Genomic DNA, 21960 nt, shown 5'->3' with positions numbered 1-21960 from the left:
CCCAGTCCCCTTTGCCAGCACATAACCAGCACATGCTGTTTTTTTTTAAACAGCGAAAGTCTTAGTCATGATAAATCACAAATTACTTGTTTATTAGGTATATATAATTCTTTTTCAAGTGTATTATGTTTCATTATACTATAGGGAACGTTACCATGAGTGTGAGAGCTCGGCTAAAATCAGTGATTTCAACTCCCAGTGACTATCCATGAGTGGAAAATGCAGAAGTACGTAGTTTTCACAAAAGCCCCTAAAGAACAGTCCTTAACGATATGTCTTGGTATTCGTTTTTTGCAACTAGGCAGATGTCCTAAATTTAAACATATCTTAAAACGGACACTTTTACCAGTATTAATAATCTTTAATAACATATCTCTGTACATTTATAAACTTTGACATGATCCACAGTTAACAGGTTATAAACAAACACTACGGCATTACAGGGTTCTTAAAGTTCAACCATTTCACTTCTGTCTCCTCGGTGGATCTTTGTGGATCTTCTGGAACTGGGTCTTGGCACATCAGTTTTGGTCAATTTGTGCACGAAGCATAGATAAGAGAGGAGTTCAGTTTCACCCAGCTTCAGACAGCACTGCAGATAATGGAGGGTGCACTACAGTGGGTCTTCCATTAAATCACTACAAAGTACATGAGAGAGCAGCATATCCCTTTCAAGCTGTTATGTTCCCTTGTTGTAAATCAGCAGTTGAGACCAAGACCTGTCCAGTGATCAGGGACCATGAGGAAATATTTGTCCATGGCCTCACAGAAACGTGATCGATACAGCTCTGGTGACACCACCGTGGGCATTTTACCTGTCAGAACGGAAAGATGATGAGACATGGGTTTAAACAAGAGGTAAGACTTTCAGCTTCTGAGAATAGCATGGCTGTCAATGTTTTAGGAAGGTAGAACTGTACCTTGACCTCCGAGAATCCCAGTCGATTTGACCACCATCTCCAGCTTTTTATCCCATGTGAAAGTCCGGATATAATCTTTAAATACACAAGAGTTTTAACAAGCACTAAATGAAAAGTCCAATATGGATTTGGAAATAACGGATAAGATTTTCTCACCTATGATGCCCACAACTAGTTCATCTGTAGCATCATCACGGCCCACCAGCAGTGAATAATCAATGATGAGGTGGCTGGACAGGAAGTGGGCGTCGCTGAGGATGGCGGCACGCAGAATGGCCTTGCAGTGTGAGCGAATATAAAGGGGATTGTCATGCACCAGTTTCAGGAGGTTCTCATCCAGGAGCACCTCACAGCTCTCCTTTCCTAGTTCAGTCTTAACATTCCTGTTCCTCAGGGATCCCTTCAGGTCAAACACCTACACGTACACAAGAAACAGGTCCATGTAGCATCAAAATTCTCAAACCGAACAGTATTTCTGAAACAAGCTGCTAATTTAAAGTCTCAATAGATGTACCTGTGCCATCTTTCGCCCATAGAAGAGGTTTTCCATCACTAACAGGTCCAGTTTCTTTTCGGTGTTGTTCTGGGAGTTCTTGTAGCCAATACGGAAAACTCCCAGGATCTTAGCAAGTGCTGTGGGGCGCTGTAAAACAGATATAAGAACAGTTTAGAGAGAAAAACCCGAAACGGGCCAAAAAGGCTGCCTTAGACAGCCCTTCAAGGTATGTATTTCCTTACTTTTTGCTGGACTGCTCCTGTGATGTAAGTAAAGTAGTGGGGTGCAAAGTCTAAGAAGGACTGGACCTCTAATCTCGGCATCTGTTTTAGAATGAACCGATCATCTGAAGAGAAACAGCATGTTTAGCGAAATACATCCAACAACCTAGAAGTCTTCACTTAATAAAATCAACTACCTTAATGAATTTTTTTTTTTTTTGTAAAGGATTTTGCACGGTCGTACCTTCAGTGGCATAGAAAACAGCACCGGACTTCCCACCACGAGCTTGCCAGTTGACACAGCGGGAAAGCGATCGCACAAAATCATCCTCCGAGCTCTCCATAATCGCTTCCCGCATTTTATGGAACTCTTCCGCGTAGTAGATTCGGCAGTAGAACTTGGCATTTGCGTCTGAGAACTCTGCATTGTAAGTATGATTTCCAAATGTATTGTTTATAGTCGTACTTATTATCAAATAGCTCATTTATTTTTCTAATATATTTGAAAACTTTGAAAAGATGCACAACTGACTTACTGGTTAGTCTGTAACGCCCAATTACGTAATGTCAGAGGGTCAATAATATCTACCTAAAATTGTTCAATCTGCTGTTTGAGGCTGATACTTACGAAGCTCGATGTGTGGGTTTCCTGTCTGCTTCTTCTGTTTGTCTCCACTTTCAGGCTCCTCTGCAAAAGAAACATCCCGGAAACATTAAGTTTCATTAGAAATCCCGTATCAGAACAAATTCTAAATGGTATAAGTGGCTAGTATTTGGTGAAGTGGGGTTAGTTTTACTGAGTGGGTCGGTATCAATGCTGCTGCGGCTCAGCTGTGACGTGCTGATGTCACTAGGTTTGGCTGGACTGCTCTTTACTCTGCTCTCTCCAGAACTATAGATGGCAGAAAAGAGGAAATCAGCTTGCTGGTTTACAAATATACACAGAAACAATAGAGCAGATGAGGGAAATGAGTGTTTGATGTACCTAATGGCCTGAGATATGTCATCGCCTCCCGTCTTTACTGTTGTTTTCGTAAGCTCATCAAGGGCAGTTTTATATTCTTTACAGCTGGACGATGAGAATAATGTCTTATTTAAATCGTGAGAAGTTGGATTCACATGCAGAAATCAGACTGATTTACTGAATCTAATTAGCAAAAATTTATATTTTGTTGAAATGACGGTTCCAAAACTATAAATAAACATATATTAAAATGAATAATTTTCTGATCAAATTTTTAGTTATACAAAGGAGCTGTACCTGAGTGCAAAGGCAATGATGGAGCTGGGCTCTCGCTCACACACGGCTATAGGAACTCTCTCGTGCTCATACATCAAATAGTGCTTGTCTGGGTCGCTAACATACCAGAAAAACAGACCTTTATCAGCTTGAGAAAGAACATCTTTAGTTTGCTTTTTAGTATCCATAATATCATAACAGCCTTACAAAGGGAAAGGGATGGGATTGTAGCTATTGCCGGGTAACAAGTTGGCAAGGATGGTTTTCATGGTGGACTTTTCCTTTACTTGACTGTCACTGGAACCAAGTAAGTGTCCATCAAACATGTCTAAACAGTGAAGGAAGTAGAGAGATGAAGAGAGAGAAAGTCAGGTGGGATGATTATGTGTGATTTCAAACACAAGGAAGTGTCTAAAGCGAGTTTACCGTCTGGGATGCTGACAGAGTCCTGATCAGGAAAAGATGGTCCGCTCGTGATGACGTCTGAGGCTTGTTCAGTCGGAGACGGTAACTGTAGTAATGATGAGGACCCTGAACTTGACGGAAATGTGTTGAGATGACGGTCCTCTGTGAGAAACGACTGTGAGTCGACTGTGTGCAACAATCAAGAGCAACCTTTTCGAGATGAATAAAGGGCTAATGAACTCACCTTTCTCTCCATTTGGAACCACAGGGGATGGGTTACGAGGAGAGGACTCCAAAGCACTAGTCTATCAATCAAAAATAAAATAAAAATGATCCAAAGTATGAAGTAGATGATTTTATTTAAAGTCCAGGAGGTGGCTTACTTGAGCAAACTACTATAAATGACTGACCTTGGTCTCATCTGATGGGGCTTGTCTGTGTCTGCCAGGGCTGGGAGGAACAGATAAGCGTTTCCTGCCTTTTTCTTGCTGGAACAAGTCCTGAAGTCTGGAGACAAGATCAAATAAAAGTTCTGCTGTTGTGACGGCAGATCTTTAGTTTCAGTCTCTATCAGTCCTCACCTGTTGTTCCAGGACTGCAGGGTCTCACACAAACCCTGCTTTTTGACCACCACGGACTCCAGCACAGTCTGTAGTTGTTGCGGCGAGTCCATCGTGCTGTTCTGCAGACGCACTTGTAGCTTCTCTATCCAGCTGCGAAGCTCTGATTCCTCCATCTAAGAAAAAAAACACGTTTAATTAAAGCAGCTGGACATTGGTTAATACTCTGAATGAAAGTCCTGGAAAGCAACCCACATCTTTCTGTGCGAACATATCCTCCATTTTTTCTTCTCTAGTCTTGCTGAAGGTGTCAGTTTTTAGAGAGGTGAGACGGTCATCTATGGCCAGGTACACCTGAGCCACCCTACAAACGATGGAAATTCATTAATTTAGCTGTTATCTGGAGGAGGTTTATGAGGCTGGGCAAGAGACGTCCAGAAGGGAATCTTACTTCTGGGAGAAGTCTTTGAGGTCCTGCTGCAAGTTGGCTTTAGAGGGACCCTGGTTCCTGATGATGATTTTTGGAGGAGGCAGACAGATCTCGAATAGCCTCACTGGGATGTAGCTACAGATGACGGAAGAGCATGAACACATCTGGATTAAATGTTTGTAAAAACGTACTAAGGTACTCGTATTCTGCACATTCGAATATAAAGAAAACTACAGTATATTGTGAAGATGCACACCTGAATGAAGCCACCATCTGGTTGTAGGAGAAGTACTGGTGATAATCTTTATGGATGGAGTGGCCGCAAGGCTCTGCATTGGCCCGGCGGGTGTACTGGTGACCATAGAATCGGAGCTCTAGATACTTGGCGAAGGACATGGACCAGGAGTCATTAGACAAAGGGACTACAGGAGTAACCTGAAACAGAACGGTAACAATTCATGTGAATCATACTATAGTACAAAATACCTTACATTAGTTTTACATATACATATATATATATATCCAAATGTTCACTGTGTTACCTGTTTACAAATACGGCACCAAGAGTAGTTGAGGATTGTGTGCTGATATCCGGGTACAGGCGAGTCCAGCTCTTTCAGAACAATCTGGACACAGCCGTTACCGTGCACAAAGCGCCGGATGTGGTGAACCATGGGGGTCTCACAGTACATACTGGGGCACTGGTAAGAGGGTCTGAATCACACCCATATAACACAAAATCAGAATAAACAGCAAAAGAGCAAATACTTTTTTTTTGCAGTACTATCGGAACCGCTATCAGTAATCATGAAATTTCACTTGAATTGACTACTGAAATGTTGGTACTATGACCAACATAAGAAACAAAAATAGATGCGTGGTTTAATACATTACCTAAAACAGTATCTCTCTAGAAATACGCCAAGAGTCAAGTCATTCTTTCCATAAAACTCCATTGTTACAATCCTGTAAATACATAGCAGATACAATAAAAAGCTAGGCCTCCCTGCATATTGAGAATATAGTCAAGTAACATGCTTTGTCACACATTGTTAATACATCTTAAATTATTAAGACAATGCAAGTGTGCTGAGAGTTTACCATGGACTGACGCAGGGGTTTGGGGCATTATTAGACTGTGCTGAAGAGCTACTGAACAGCACACAGAGCCTCTGATGGTTGACTGGATTTAAACAGTCCATCTGAAACATAAAAACAATGAATCGTAGTAAAAAGTATTTTTATTTACTATTTTAAACCAATCATCTTTTTCTGCAGTTTATAGGAAATATTTGGTTAGCAGTGAGCAGCAGCTAAATGTTCGCAACTAGGGATGTCAAATTTCGATTATTTCCATGATCGATCGTCGTTTAAATTAACGATCAATTAATCGATTAATCGTTAACCATAATACTGCAAAATGCGTCTATTGCAGGCACACAGTCAGCGGTATGACAGGATGTGCAAAAGCCACACACACACACAAAACGCTTTCTCACTTGAATTAAAGAGGTTTTAGTCTGAATAAAATGCTAGTAGCAGGATTATAAAATGAATAGATGCGATTATGATCATTTGATAAAATGAAGAGAGCGCGCCATACTTTTGAGGTCATTTTACTTTGTTGACAGTTTCCAATCCCGCACGGAGAACGCTGAACGCGCATCTTTAAATGGTTTTGTGGTGCTCGTTGTTGTATTTTAAAGCACAATTGCGATGTTTTCAACTGACATTATTGTATAAAATTATCCGAAATGTGGAGCGCGTGTGACTGCGCTGCACATTAAGTGAACTACATCGGGGCTGCTGCACCAAAACACAGTTGCTCACATTAATTTGATCCTGCTGGATTCTGTCCTAGAAAATGTCAGATTTTTTAAAATCCGGCATACAGCGCATTAGATCGTGACAGTGCATGCGTGCAGTCGAGGATGAGCGAGCGCGGATTTGGCTAGATTTATTTGGAGGTTATTGCTCATGTCTCATTCGGCACAAATCGAAATGTTTCCATATTCGCAATGTATTTGAATGTTAAACTATTATTTATAATGTAAACTAGGCTTGTACTTAACACGCATTCGCATATAGACGGAAAAGATGATCCTCTTCATATGAGCAAAAACGTCCTTGGCATAACAGCAGAGTGGACCGGTATACTACGGTCTATATGCTCCAGGAATGTGTCGGTCACAGCGCCTATTAATCGCTGTTTTGAATCCAGCAATTATTTATTTAGAAATGATAAGATCTGATTATGACAAGTGTGGTATAAAAGCTTTGTTTATTAGAGGAATAATAGGTTAACTGGAAAATGTTAGATCGCGACCATGCTTTTGGACCCCATAGTCTTCATTTACGCGGCTTTGTTCTGGTTTGCCGGTTGGTCACGAATTTCCACAAATTCAGTATATTTAGGCATTGTTTCTTTTCCTAAATCTTCATAGTCTAACCCTCTAATTTCCCAGGTTTATTTTATTATCTTTCGCTTTTAATAACTGTTTTCGCATCTCTTACTGTGGTAAACATGGGAAGGGAAATTAAAGATTTCATGAATTAAGAATTCGTTCGATTTATTAATTTGTTCCCTTATTTCACTTAAATCATGGGTTATTTAGGGAACAAAATTAATGAAACATGGACAATTGCCACATTAATAATTCGTAGGAATGAATTAACAAGTTGTAGGAATGAATAGACTACCTGTCCTGTCACTGTGTCCCGCAGCCCTGCAAAGCGCACGATATAAAACAGTTATCTGATGAAATGATTAGTAACTACATTTCTATTGCATTTAATGTTGAAGAACTTTTATGTTGTTTCTATTTTAATGTACTTTAAAGTTTAAATCACATTAAAAGCTTAATTTGTACATTGTGAATGAATGATGATGCTTTTATATATCGTCACCGTCACTCACAGCCGCTCGCACGTGTTGAGTGCGCATGAGCCGCACGCAGCCCAACATTGAACCGGTTAACCGACCATCGATAGCCTTAATCGATTGCATCTCTTATCGACAATTAATCGATCATCGATTAATCGTTGACATCCCTATTCGCAACCCATGTTTAATGCAAACAAATTAGTAATTAAAATAAATCAAGGTTTTAAAGTGGCTCACTAATCAGAACGTAGAATAAAGTAACAGAATAAACATACTAGCGGACAAGAAACCCTCACCTTATTAGCCCAGGTCATTTCATTCAGTCCTGCCCCTTTATCTTCTTCACTGTCTGACTTTATTGACTGCTTTGTGGGTGGGGTTTCACGGAACTGCATTCCTTCCCTTTGCCGAATGCGCCCCCCCTGGGCACGATAGTCAGCCAGCATGCGTGCCAGCTCCTGACTACTGCCTAGCTGCTCTACTATACGGGCACCTGTGAGTTTGTGACAAGACAAAATCTGAATGGTCCGCTGGTTCGACACCGTACCGTTGGTCAGGCTGCCAGAACTAGGACCAGACTCTTTCAGCAGCTGCCTCTTGCGGCGTCCGTCCAGCTCTTTCGAGTCCTTATTCAAGAGAGGTGAGAGGTAAACCTGTTCTGGGAAATAATCCCGGCTACGACAACGCAGTCCAGCGGCCGTGAGCAGGTATGGCTCCCGAAAGGTAATAAAGGGTGAAATGCAGAGGATGATGTCTTTTAGCTCCTGTTTAAACAAAGCTGAGATGGATTTGAGGCGGTCATCTGAAGAAGCTACATGTTCGGTCACAAACAGGCCTGTGTCATCCTGTAAGGGATCCCTAAAGAGCCGGGTTGGTGGAAGGGAGTTCTCAGAGCTGGTGCTGTCCCGATGGACCAGAGTCTCCTCCAGCTCTTTGTTCTTTTCCTCCTCACTAGGCGCTTTAATTACTTCCTGTGACGTCTCTTTTAGGTCTGAAATTAGGAAAGGTGGTGACACCGGCTGGGGAAGGCTGGAAGTGAAGGATGAAAGGGGTGTGGAGGTCTTTATAATCTCTTCCTCTCCTCCAGAGAAGGAAGCAACTGAACCGTTTTTGTTTATTCTGGGGCTTTCTCCATCTTTATGAGAAGATTCTGAGTTGGAAGGCTGTCTACTGTGGGCTTTGATAATCTCCTGAAGCCCTGGCTCAAAGTCTCCTTCTGGAAGAAGTGTGAGGTAGTCATCCCCCAGCGTTGAACCATCATTATCTTCCTCTTCCTCCAAAGTGGTGCTTTCCAGGAGACATGGGAAAGAGGAACTCTCAGCCAGGCTAGGAGGCATAGCAAACTCATCCATGAGGAAAGAGATCTCCAGTTGTGAGTGGTACGCTACGCACACCATAAAAATGATGATCTCTTTCACCCGTGCCAGCTCATACTCGGAAGCACCACGGAGCTTGATAGTGCAGCCCAGCTGAGGAGGACACCCATCAAAAAACATAAGGGTCTTCATTTCATCTGCAAACAAAAAAAAATTATTTAGTGAATTTTACAGATCTTTTTAGAATTACCAGTAAAAACTAATTATAAAAGAATATGCCAGACGACAATTAACGTTCAGTTTAGAGTATTAGTTGATGACAAAAGTAACTTAAAAGAAAAATGAGCATGCACAGTTAAATAGCCAATATTAACAAAAACTAAACAATTTTGATTAATTGCATCTCTAAAAGAACAACATTTGTTGTCAAACCTGACATGAATCAGAAATAAAGACAGAAACTAAGACTCACTATTTGGCAGCTGGAAGGAATGCAGGTAAAACTTGTGGCAGGTACCCAGACGAGGTTTTGTAAGAAGCTGGTCCATTGAAATGACTAAATCTCCCTGAGTCATTCGACTCACACGGTCCAGGACTTGCTGTGTTGTTAAAAAAAAGAGATATTAACGAATACATTCACAAACCAGATCAAAACAAGCCATAAAAGCCTGTTTGCCGTGTCCTCTCTGATTATGGCATTATCAACGGGCAGCTATGTTGAGTATATTTTTGAAAAGAGACGCCTTGGAGAAGGTACTAACAGGTTTGACATTAATCACGAGGCTGATGCCGTGTTCCAGTAGCATGTCCTGAGCGATCCGGGACACAGTCTTCTCCACCAGCACCAGGTTCGGTCGGACGTCAGCAATCCTCTGAACATAGTTCTTCAGAAACTCATGCTCCTGGAAGGCACAAATGGCCACAAATATTTTTAGTGTATTCTCTGAGATAATTTGCAAATCACATTTACAGAGATCATGTAGGAGTTAGTGACCGTTACCTGTAACACAATTGGGTCAATGGAAGTGAACTTGGTCTCTTCTCTGTATAGATACTCAATGGAGCATTTGAGGAGAAGGATCTTGGGGTTTTTGATGTAAGGGTTCATCTGTTGAGAAAGGCCTGACACTGTTAGTACATATATTACATCACCTTCTCTCTGGCATAATGTTCAATCAACACATACCTTTTTGTGCGCAATATTCTTTGTGCAAACAAAGCCGTTTACTACGGCAGAGTCAAACTTCTTTCCTCCAGGAATCTACGAAAAAGCAAATATTAGATTTCAAACTAGATTCATCAATTTTGAGTCCAGTGTGTTCCTCACCTTCTTGATGTGGACAAACTGACGGATATCCATGTCGTCATCACAGCTGCGCACGTCTGGTCGCACCGTCTGCACAACCTGCCTCACCACAGGCACAATGATGTCACGCCAGGAGAGAGACAGTGATTCGCTATACAGCAGCTGCTGCAGCAGCGCCATCATGTGGCTGTGATTAGCAGACCTGAAGAGGAAGCATTAATCATGATGTGTGCTTCCAAAAGTCCCTAAACTCATTAATCATGTGATGCTTGTGTGACCATAAAGTAGACACTGAACTATATTTATAGCATTTTAATCATACCATGTCATTATTACATTTTTCGACCACACCTTCTTTTTAAAAATATTTTGCTCCTAATTGTACATTAATAGAAACATTATCTTATTGCTTTAAAAAAGACCAATCCTCTGATATCTTACAGTAAACGCTCCATCGCTTTCTTTTCCCCGTTCTCTTCCCGCAGCTGGTCCAGAGAGCTGTGATGCCAGCCGAGAGGTGTGAAGAGCATCTCTTTAGCCTTCTCCTCAACTCTCCGGTTAAACAGAGACTCTACAGAGGAAACCCCCATTAGCATTGGTGAGACAATAGGTCATGCACCATTTTTGAAATAAACTGGTATTTTTACTCACCAAAGACAAATTAAATTTACAAAAAGTACATTTACATGTATGCATTTAGCAGACACTTAAAGATTTATTATTTAAGTGTAAATATTTATTATAACAAGTTACTATCTATTTAACACTCTTCTTCAAACTCTCTGTTCATTGAAAAATGCAGCAATTATAACTTTGCAGACCTTATGCTCAAGCAGTCAGTTTATGAAAATAATAAGAATGAAGTTCCATCCCATGCTTTCTGTTGCACTTCCCATAGGTGTGATTTGCTTGTAGAGAATTTCTGACAGACCTTCTGATCAAATGGTTTCCTCAACAGATCAAATTTGGATTTATTTATTCATTATACTCTTTTATAATTGGTTACCATCTTTAGGTTCTTTTGACCGTTCTGTCCTTTGGTTTTTGATTTATTAAAAAAAATTCTAATTAAACTTTAAGCTTCACATTTCAAAACCATACATGTCGTAATAATTCCAATCTTTTGAATTGAAGTATTGCATCGGACTACAATAAAGGATGCTAGAAACAATTACCTTTAATGAAGGCATCACTGATGGATATATTCTGACCTCCATCTTCAGAGAGCAGGACTTCCACTGACGAAGAGAGAGAGAGTGCATGTGAGACAGAAAAGTCTTGTGTAGACATTGGAGGACACCGAATTATATAGATTTAACATATAATTAAAAGAAATCTTAATTTGAGTAAATGCTGCTATAAAACCATGCCACAGTCTGGTACATGCATTCAACGGGAATTTTGAGGAAGTGGAAGTCAGTGTCACTGCTTTGCAACTGTGAGACACGCATGACGTAGCAGCAAACCATGCTTGTGAGGGAGTATGACAAACTGGAAATGTATTAATATGAAAAGTTGTACTGGGAAGACAAACCACGTGAGGCTGGGAAGGAAACAATCATTCATGCTGGAAATATGGCATAGTTAGGGCTGTTACTTCAATTGTTAATTATAGTTTGGAGGGTCAGACTAGTATTGAATGGTGAGTCTCAGATCAGCATGACATTGGTTCTGTTCCACACCGTAATGAGCTGTCTACCTAGAGTAGATAAGATTTAACGACATCAACACTATGCCCTAAGGCAAAGCCTGCTACAAATATAAAGCAGTAAAGTTAGGCTGTCTCATAAGATGCCTCATTTTAGCTTCAGTCTAAGGCAGTGGCACATGGATTGTTGTAGCATAAAGCAATACCAGAATGCATCTCCCAGATTAATTTTATTGTTTTTTTTTAAATCTGAACTAAGCCCCGTTCACACCAAGAACGATAACTATAAAAATAACGATATTAGCGTCCACACAAGCAAATTATATCCTCTGTTTATTGTAAGCACACAATTCTCGAGCTTGTTATAGAAGGATGGATTCTGATTGGCTGTCAATCTTTGTATCATTCATCAGCTGGAAAAATTTGTTCTGAAAATGATTCCAACGATATAATTTCTCTGTGCCTTTATCATTATAGTTGTAGTGTGGACTCTGCTAAATTTATTCAAATTATTAATAAATACAATTAATGTTGTGCTTACGTTATACTGAGTTCAAGTTAAACTTTTTATTTATTATTTTATATTTCTTGGCCCCTAATGGGCAATTAATTTGTTCATAACTTGAATTGTAAATCAAGACTTTTTTTTTGTTGCACATTTTAAATTTACTCTTTCACCCTGGATAGTAAACTTCTGTACATAATTTAATAAGTCATCATTGAGGTTTCTTTGGAGGTAGCTAGGTGGCTGCCTATGTAGAGTGAGGCAGCTCAGTAGGGTTTGGAACAGAGCCAGTGAGTTAGTGCTGCTTTTGAAGCAGACTGAGGCAAACCAGGATGGCCAATGGGCCTCTCCGCCTCTCCTCACTTGGTGCATGGATGTCGGTTTCTGGGGTGAACGGGTCATGGGGCTCCATACTTTTTTGCTCGGCTGGGTAAGGAGGCACATGTGGGTACTTGGCCTGCTTCTTGATGTGGAAATTGACATTGTCCTGCTCCACGTTTATGTTGATGGAGGCGGCCGAATCACTGTCCACTGCAGAGTGGAAACTGCTGACAGACGTTCTTTTGCTGGGGCTGGCCGAATCTGAAAAATTGTGGAAGGGGGCCAGCAAGTTGGTGAGGCAAAGATGCACTGACTGCTATAGGATGTTAACATTCATGGGATCCTTACTTGGTGTGACATAGTCATTGTCATAAGCTAGCTGCTCATTGTCACTGTCGTCAAACTTGATGTCTTTAAACCATGACGGTTCGGAGTGTCCCTCCAAGGAATTCACACTCTCGCTGTCTGGAGAAGGGGTTTCTGAGAATTCTGTGCTCTGAAATACAACAAACACATTATGTGATGACTAAATGATGATAAGATCTAAATCAGTTTGGTTTTGTATAGTTCTCTTCAAAATACACAAGCCAAATTAGAATCTTTTTTTTCTTTTTTTTGCTTTTTCAGATGTTTTACCAACATCAGTCCTGAATGTAATTACCAAAGATTCATTCATTTTCAGGAATTTAACCATTTAAAACCCAGTTAATGCTTAGTAAATGATAATCAGATTATTAGTCTTGGAAATGTCAATTATTAGCAACAACATTCATTCTGATGCATTGTTTTTTTTTTCTGGGGCAGTGTAAAACAGACAAAATGATAAAAGAAAAAGACAAAAATGTCCCAAAGGATGCGCATCGAGGGTTAAACAACTGTCCAAATATAAACCTGCCACAGAATACTTCTTCTCACCTGGAGGGGGCGATATAAGGCATACTCATCACGGAAGATCTGATCATGATGAGTGACACAGTCAAGCCAGCGGCCATCTACCAAAGCCTGTCCAATAGCTATGGCCTGAGCTCTGTGTCGGAAAAACCAAGAGGAAATAAAACTATTTAATGGCATACAATTAAGCATCTGACCATGCTTGAAGTTGTAATGAACCGAAAATAAAACTGGTTATTTATTGGTTCTTACCTAGTTGAAATTGTGCCATTTCGTAAGAGCCAGTTGACCAGCTCTTTACCCACAATGCAGTTGGGGTAAGTGCGCAGCCAGTACCGATGGTCCTGGAACTCCATTCCTGTGCTGTTATGGCAAATTTTCTTCCACAGATCTTTAAGTTGAGAGGAATCCTACAAGATAACCAGTGGTTATAATAACAACTCGAAAGTGAAGTCAAGTTGAGGAGGAACCTGCAAAAGTTGTTACCAGAAGGATCTTCCTCTCCTCTTCACTGTGGTCAGTCTTACATAGGGCTCGGCTGTTCTGTGGGCTAACCGAACTCTCGTAAGCAGAAACCATGGATGAGCCGGAACGGTCCAAGGACAGGTTGGTCACACTGGCTGACCTTAACACATTAAATAAAATATTGTATTTATAGTCTATAAAAATAAGTGCTGAAATGAACAAAAATATCTTTGACTAAAATAAACAATAAAACACCTTTTTCTGGCTGGCGACTTGCCCATATCCTCCTGGACTGCTGTAAGTCTGGAACTGAGAGCACTGCTTTGAGATTCCTGATGACTAGAGTAATCACACATATACACACAAATAAACCTCAGCAACAGCTTAACCATTTCCCTTTGAAATACTACATAATTAAATGTTACTCAAGCTATGCATGAAACAGAGTCACACTTAAAGGGCTAGTTTACCCAAAAATGAAAATAATGTCATTAATGACCCTCATGTCTTTCCAAACCCATAGAACCTCCGTTTATCTTCGGAACACGGATTAAGATATTTTAGATTTAGTCTGAGAGCTCTCAGTCCCTCCATTGAAGCTGTGTGTATGGTATACTGTCCATGTCCAGAAAGTAAGAAAAACATCATCAAAGTAGTCTATGTGACATCAGAGGGTCAGTTAGAATTTGAAGCATCGAAAATACATTTTGGTCCAAAAATAAAAATGTATTTTCTTCCTGTTGTGAGTGCGTTCACGACACTGCAGTGACGCTGCTGACGTACGACGCTGTTGATGTGTTATCTTTTTTATTGGGTGCACCAGAAAACACGTCAGCAGCGTCGTACGTCATCAGCGCTGTGAACTCACTCACAACAGACCCGGAAGAGAAGACAATGCTAAATAAAGTCTGAATAAATTTTGGTTATTTTGAATGGAGATGAACGGAGGTCTTACGGGTTTGGAACGACATGAGTGTCATTAATGACATAATTTTCATTTTTGGGTGAACTAACCCTTTAAAGAGCAGCAGCATGTCTTCACTAGGAGGTCATGCAAAATAAAAGTAACACTAAAACTCACTTCTTCCTCATCCCAATGGAATTTTTTCTATGCATGGAGAGAGAAAGGAGAAAGGATGAACATTGAGACAGACTCACAACACATGAGCAGAAGGAGTTAGCTGAGTGGAGAGAATTAAAGTTGCATTACAGTAATACTGTGACTGTTTTACGTAATTCAGTATGTCAAGGGGGGAATTCCATCCTGAATGCTAAAAATGAATTAGAATGATTAAAACGCTTGGTGGCAATAATAATTCAGAAATTAGTTAACTGACTACAGTACAATAAAATCATACACATCTTGGAGATGCGACTGCAACATATGAAAAAACAATACATGTGTCCACCCTGTCTAAATACTGTCTGATAGTCCACGACGCTAGCCAGGTGAATCCCAAGAAAACATGTCCAGATCATATTTTACTCAAAAAAAAAAAAAAAATAAATAAATAAATGCTTGTTACAGCGTAATTAACCATTTAAGTACAGAGTTAAATTAATTAACTACATGTACTTACTACAGTATATGGTTACGGTTAGGATCAGGGTTTGGCTTATGGTTACCTGCATGTAATTATGCATAATTAACCATTAATTAACAAGGACACCTTAAAATAAACTGTTACCAAATTAAATTTTGCATAAACAAAAAATTACTTTTTAGGACTGTAAGTTTTTTTTTACAGTAACATTACTTTCATGCATTAAGTATTTAACACTTTCTGTTATTTTTTGCAATTTGTTTAAAAAAATATATGATTTTTGGGGGGTGAAATTTAACTCCAAAAATCTTTATGACAGGATTCATGAGATTTACAGCAAACTATTTTAATGGACATAAACCTCAAAGAAACAAACATCTAAATTGTCCACTTTTCCTTGTATCTCCCATTTGATTTGTTAACTACAAATTTAGTTTCTATGCTTTAGATGAGGAACAGAGGAAAAATCTGAAATCATCAGAACTGTAAGGGCTAATCCTTCAACGATTCTCAAGTAAAAGAGTTAAACAGCGTGCGCAATGATCATGGTAAGAAAGCAGAGTTAAAACAGAGCAGAGAAACACCAGAGGGATAAGGTAAAGTGAGCGGGAACAATGGAAGAGATAGTGATATGTCCTTAAGTCCTTCCCAATTTCTGATTCTTTCTGTGTTTTTACCTTTGCCAGGCCAGGTCCTCTTCCAGGAAGATGTTCCTGCTGGCTTTGCGGCCCCCCACAGGTGTGCGCGGTTCGGTGGGCTCCAGGACACACACTGAGCAGGGCGAGTCTGAAAGGGCGCTGAGATCTTCTCCGATTGAGCTCGAGTCAGCTGAGTGAGCGTAGCTCAATGCTATCTTACGACAGTACGTACAAGCCCGTAAATCACCTGCAGTATGGGGGGGGGGGGGGGCAGAAGAGACAAGATTAGAGAAGTTGGACAACCAAGATCCCTGACAGAGATCAGTTTGAACTTGTGTACCCTGAAAAGGTCAAAAGCTAAATGTTTGGGCTCCAAAACCAACCTGAATATAAGAATAACCAAAGTAACAGTTTCTCAGAGAATGCAGTCTAACTGATCGAATAGTTCAAATGAGTTTACAGCATAAAATATCTCCAAAATTAGTACTGAATAATTCTTTTTAGCTTTTTAGGTAGTCACCGATTCCTCCTGAAAGGTCAAAGTGCATAGACCCAAATTCTTACCTTTTTCAGAATCAAACCAGTTCGTCCACTCTACAACCCATTTAATTCAAAACCCCAAAAATATCAAACCACCGCAAACACACGCAGCATGCTAGAGGTAGTCTTACTCTTTAATCTCAAATAGCTGCTCATCTTCTTGTCGAACGCCTCTTCAAAGAGGCTACGTCCACAAACCAGCAGTCAGAATGAGACCCTCGCTCCCCACAGTGAACACCACAACAACACTCACCCGTATAGCCCATGAACTTGCCAGGGATTTCCTGGTTGCAGCATCGGCTGCAGAAGATTTGACCGCAGAGTCGACAATGGTGACGGCGTCGAAAGGTTGTGAATTTCTCGTTGCAGTCGTAACACTCCTTACACTGGCTGTCCGGCATCCAGTACTGTTTCAGATCACTGTCCTGGAACATGATTAATATCAGTTACAATCCACTGCTTTACTCTGTGGTGTATTCTGGAGAATGTGGATAGGTTTTTTTGTCTATAAACTTAGGATCATCTTTATAAACATGCAAAAAAATACTCAAAATTATATTTTTTTTCAATGACATTCATCTTAAAAAACCTTAAAAATACAGATACAGCTGGCTCATGGGAAATCAATACCTGGCTTTTCCCTTCCATGATCTCCTTGAGTCTCTTGAGGGCTGTGCGCAGCTGGACAGCTGTTCGGGGATCGTGGCTGCCCAGAGGAGCTTCTGATTTCCGTCGACCCTCTATAAATGCAAAGAAACAAAAAAAAAAAACAATAGTCAAATACAAAACTATTTTTTTAGACTTAGACTTACTCTAAAGCACATATGAAGATGAAAATGCATGACACACATGCTCATTCAAAACCAAAGCCTGCAGTCAAATATCCACCAACACTCTTTATCCTGTCAATGACTGCTTATGTCAGCCGCCATAGGCCAGCGAGGATTTTCAGGATTATGATTCTCACGATTAAACTATGAATGAATAGAAGCATGTGAAATTACTAAAGCTAACAACTAAAGATCATAACTGAAATGTTCAGCTCAAACCGTTGACGCAGCCATCCTTTCACATGCAACAAATGTGGTTCAATTAAAACTATGCGCTGCAAAATAAATTTTCTTTATCAGTATTTATGTACATTTTCCAGTAAGGGGGGTGGGGGTGACTGTTTCTTTTTATTTAAGGATTTTCATTTCTAAAACATAAAAAGATACTGATAAAGAAAATATTTTCTTTTTGCGGTGTACACACAAGATTCAACTCGGTGTTGATTAATTGAAGCATTTTAGGACTTCATACATATGAAATAGAATAAAGAATCCTCACCTTCCCAGTCCACTGTGAACAAAAAGGAACATACAACAACTTTAGCCTAAAAGATTTCGGCACATGCAATATTTTATCATAAAACTCAATCAGCACTCACAAAATGTTGAGCTTCTAGTCATTTTAAAATCGTCTTGCAACTTCAAACCAAATAAAAAGTCATGTTTCACAATACCTGTTCACCACTTGAATTATAGTCATGATTTTCCAGGTTTATAGCCAAACAAAATCTGTTTCCTGGATTTACTGAACTGTTGTCTGTATTTTCACTAATAGTGAATGTCCAGTGGCCCTCCTGAGAGTTGTATGGATTATATGAGGGCAGAGTCTAGCCTTCGAATCACTGTTATCTTCAATGATAAACCCTGAGAGAAGCACGCTGCCGGGACTAGTCATCGATCAAAGAGACCACTGATAAGACTGGCCTTTCTAACTCTAGCAAGAGAATGCTTTGAGGAATACAGAACAATGCTTTTGTCTACGGGGAAAAATGCTAGACGAAAAACTGTGGACAGCTGAAAAAAGACAATTGTGTACAATTATACAAGTATATGCAATCTTGTGTTTTTGTACCTGAAGCAGTGGATGTTCTTCTGAAAAGTTCTGAATGTTTCCTGTGGGGTTCGGAGCCATGTATAGAATGGGAGGGACTTGCCCAGTTGCGCCGTGGCCCCTGCGGTGATGATGAAGCCGACTGACTTTTCTCGGTCACTGAAGGAGGCCGTCCTTCCTCTGAACAATTGAAAAGCAACAGAAAAACCTCTGTCTCCATCAAAAGGTAGAAAATTTCACATTTTGTGGTGATTTGCATTGGGTTGCCGTTTCTTCTTTTAATCCTCTTTTCCCAAATTTTTTTCCCTATACTTTTATTTCCGTACAAAATCTAGACTTACCAAGTTTAGCAATCTTTTTTGCTGGTGCAATGTTTGCACCTGTTTTTTCTAAAAGGAATGAAAGGGACACATTAGAGAGTTGATCACTATAAAAAAAATACTTATAATGAATTGAAAATTGTATGGATTATCATTCTGATTAACTGTAAATCAAAACATCTAGATACATCAATAATATTCAAAGAAATTACATTTTAATTCCTGACATTTCTCTGTTGTGGTGTGTCAGAGTATTTCTTCAGTTCAACTATAACTTTAATAGAGATCATCAATTCCTTTTAGCTCTATGTATAGTTCTGAGTAAAACTCCTATGCACGTGGACAGGATGCACCTAAATATTCTTTCTTAAAGCTTTATGTCTCATTATAATTTCTTATTAAAGGGTCCACTTTCACTCTTGTACAGCAGCGCTTCCAGCAGGAATGTTTTGTTGGTATTATACACAGGGACAGAAAAAAAAAAGCTATGAGAGTAAAATAAAGAACCACATGAAAGCATACAGAATGGGCACTGTGTTCTTGGTACATTTCGAGCAAAATCACATGACTGTTTATTTCCCTCCTCTGACTGTTCAATACAATTCCCACCACCGGCTTTCTGGAATTTTCAGTAGAGCACATTCTCTAAAACTAGAATGGCTACTTCATGTAACCTTGTTCTTTTCTACCAGAAATCAGATTCAAGTTATGCTTTAAATGTGCAACCAAACTATGGCTGCAGGCTTATGGCAAAAATCATAATTGTTGATTATTCGCTTGAAATTGTAGTTGCGATTATTAATTATGATTATCTCAGTTTACATGGAATGATGTTTATATCATTGTTAGATGCAACTGCATGCCTTATTTTTATATCAAAATAAACAAGCTGAAAATAATCTAACTGAAAAACTTTTAGTGCTTCTCTATAGTATTAAGCCTCAAATGTCAACTATACATTGGATTGCTTTCTTCTTTAAATTATAAAAAAGTGAAAATATGAATGGTATTATAATGTTATACAAAACATGAAATTTGAATGATGTGAAAAACCTTTAAGATAATGTAGAAAGAACAAATGCATCTTAAGCACGCACAATAACATAAGTTGTCTTTGCACGATTAATTGCAGCTTTGAAAGATTACGTAGTTGTGGCATCCATAATTGTAATCGCAATTAGAAATGTGATTAATTGTGCAGCCCTAAACCAAACAGTCAATCAGGAATACAAAGTACTTTGCATCCAATTTCCAAATAAATGCTATCGACTTATTAAAATGGACTACACTTACATAACTGCATAAAGGTTGTTTAATGGAAGAAGATATTCATGAATCGGTGTTTGATGGCAGAAAACAAACAGTGAACCTTTGAAACCAACTTCATCATTTTAAAAAAGAAGGAAATGCAGATGCAGATGCAAATGTTGAAGTTGATTATGACACAAAAATAATCAGTTTCACCTTTGCTGAAGCGGAACAGACTGACGAAGGAGCTGTAGGCGGAGCGCAGGGGCGGCTCGTCCTGCTCGGGGGTCAGGGGTTTGAACTGTGTTAGATGGGACGGACTGGTGGGAGAGAGTGGCGGCTCGGAGCTCCAGTCCATCGCAGAGGACGAGGAGGAAGCCTTGTCTTCAGCAGCCATGTCACTGCACCTGAGGGACAATCCAAACCAGACTCAATCCAGTCCAAATCCAGATACAATAATGTATGTTTGATTATATTTGTGTACTAAGTAAACTTCGGTTTGTACTCTTAGTGTCTAAATAATGTTTAAATAAATAATGTCTCATTAATATCTAAAACCTTGATGTCAGTAACTAAAGCAGGAAGTTAATGTAGAAGTCAGTCATGCGAGCTATATAATGTGAACCTCACTACAAAACACTACAAATGAAGACATGATCAGGCATACTTGCTAATTATAAAACAAAAGAAGAACAACAAAAAACAATATCACAAGGCAGACTGTGAAAGAGAAGTTCCCTTTATAACAAAAAAACTTCTGCTCATTGTGATATCAGTTAACTTTTAGGATTGATAAGATGTTTGTAGACATGTCAGTGAGAAAGTGATAACCAATATCTACAGGATTTATTATTAGTTATTATTCACTCATTTCAGAAACAGGACTGGCACTTTACTAACTAGCTGTAAGTGGCCAAGTGATGTGGATAGAGGAATGGCAAAAAAGGCCGGGGGATGAAAACATAACAAACACGAGTTTCAATGTCATGTGATTCCTAGAGAGCTTTACTATGGCGAAGGTCTTCTAATGACGTTACCGCTAAGAGCGTCCAATCAACTAACATACTTAATATTCATGAGCCAACCCTTCGTCTTCGTAGGCTCCGTTCACTGGCCACCCGACAGACGTCTGCCTTTCACCCAATCAGGTAAGACTATTCACGAACCATTCTGATACGTCATTAACATCCAGGAACCAAGCCTCCGCCATAGTAGGACTCATAAACTCGCATTACGCTGGTGGTTTATTATATTTGTTTTAATCGTATACACGTTCAGCTAATTTTCGACTGTTAACCATACATGTGAATTATTATTACAAACACGGAAGAAAAGAGGTCTGCGCCGATATTATTATTTTTTTTTTAGCGAATTCATAACAGATCATGTGTGAAGTGCATAGATCTAACATAAATAATAATTTGACCGTAACATTAGTGCAAAATGCTCATTAGCGAATATATTAAGACATAATTGAATGCACCAGAGCAAATACGATAAGTACTAAACTAGGATTATGTCACATTTAAGCAGTGATGCTTAATTGTAAACTGTATTTATCCGAGAGTATCTCATCCATTTAATCTGCTAGGCTTATTATTTAGACACATTCAGTTTTGCTTGTGGTTATCTTAAAATATATGTTCAACACACATGTTAGTTTTCGACAACAGTGTCAAATTTCCTGTTTCATCCTTTAAAGGCCCCAGTAAAGTTAGCAAAGCTAGCTGTCTGATAAACTAATACCAACATACATGTATCATCACGGTGTAAGATAAATGTTATACGTACCTGTGGCGCCGTTTTTACACCATGTCTTTGTCAGTTTTTAAGAGATATCATTAATCGTTAATTCATTTAACCGAAAGACATGTTCAGTTAATTCCACCCTTGTGATGTTCGGATGATCAGACCTGCTAAGTCGAGCACAGAGAGTTCGACGAGTGTTATGATACAAAGCGCTTCTCATGATCGAAAAGTCAGGCATAGCTAATCGATAAAATTAATAAATAATAAAATGAAGTGCACTTGTCATTTTAAAATATTTATTTGATAAAATTTTTGACATTTAACATGACATGAGATAGTCATATCTGGTTGTATGTCAGACATAATTGGTTTAATGCTTTTATTTAGATTTAAACTTGTACGGGCTATTATAAGAGGGAAATAATAAAAACG

The 21960-nt window shown here is 39.3% G+C and overlaps 1 protein-coding gene across 6 annotated transcripts; it reads right to left on the bottom strand.

The window, feature by feature from the left end:
• Positions 1–340: 340 nt before the first annotated feature.
• On the bottom strand, positions 341–21721 carry LOC113108634 (1-phosphatidylinositol 3-phosphate 5-kinase-like). 6 transcript variants are annotated; one of them, XM_026271863.1, is made up of 44 exons: positions 21571–21721; positions 19996–20186; positions 18553–18600; positions 18233–18391; positions 17660–17671; positions 16961–17070; positions 16584–16755; positions 15830–16037; positions 14690–14716; positions 13864–13947; positions 13630–13768; positions 13396–13553; positions 13168–13279; positions 12601–12748; positions 12295–12513; positions 10954–11016; positions 10220–10349; positions 9800–9980; positions 9659–9733; positions 9473–9580; positions 9234–9374; positions 8945–9071; positions 7453–8669; positions 5374–5474; positions 5167–5238; positions 4815–4986; positions 4529–4707; positions 4294–4407; positions 4098–4206; positions 3864–4018; positions 3693–3789; positions 3527–3587; positions 3304–3444; positions 3085–3205; positions 2899–2994; positions 2623–2706; positions 2435–2529; positions 2266–2325; positions 1882–2058; positions 1659–1762; positions 1435–1563; positions 1077–1335; positions 921–995; positions 341–815 (listed from the first exon to the last, which is right to left on the bottom strand). In XM_026271863.1, exons 2-44 carry the CDS (start codon positions 20174–20176, stop codon positions 700–702), a joined length of 6336 nt encoding a protein of 2111 aa, XP_026127648.1. In that variant the 5' UTR covers positions 20177–20186; positions 21571–21721; the 3' UTR covers positions 341–699. The 6 variants fall into 6 exon arrangements, with proteins under 6 accessions (XP_026127648.1, XP_026127649.1, XP_026127651.1 ...); XM_026271864.1 differs by lacking the exons at positions 17660–17671; positions 21571–21721 and having other exon boundaries at positions 12346–12513; positions 19996–20176; XM_026271866.1 differs by lacking the exons at positions 18553–18600; positions 21571–21721 and having other exon boundaries at positions 12346–12513; positions 19996–20176.
• Between the last annotated feature and the right edge of the window lie 239 nt (positions 21722–21960).

This window comes from Carassius auratus, chromosome 9 (assembly GCF_003368295.1).
Source record: "Carassius auratus strain Wakin chromosome 9, ASM336829v1, whole genome shotgun sequence".
In the NCBI taxonomy this organism is placed as follows: Eukaryota; Metazoa; Chordata; class Actinopteri; order Cypriniformes; family Cyprinidae; genus Carassius; species Carassius auratus.
This window is presented reverse-complemented; position numbering and strand designations above follow the sequence as displayed.

Coding starts and splice junctions, on each gene's coding strand:
- LOC113108634 (XM_026271863.1), bottom strand. CDS start 20,176: ATGGCTGCTGAAGACAAGGCTTCCTCCTCGTCCTCTGCGATGGACTGG. Junction 4,708..4,814: donor GGTGCCGTATTTGTAAACAG/GTAACACAGTGA, acceptor GTTCTGTTTCAG/GTTACTCCTGTAGTCCCTTT. Junction 3,588..3,692: donor CCCCATCAGATGAGACCAAG/GTCAGTCATTTA, acceptor TTTGATTGATAG/ACTAGTGCTTTGGAGTCCTC.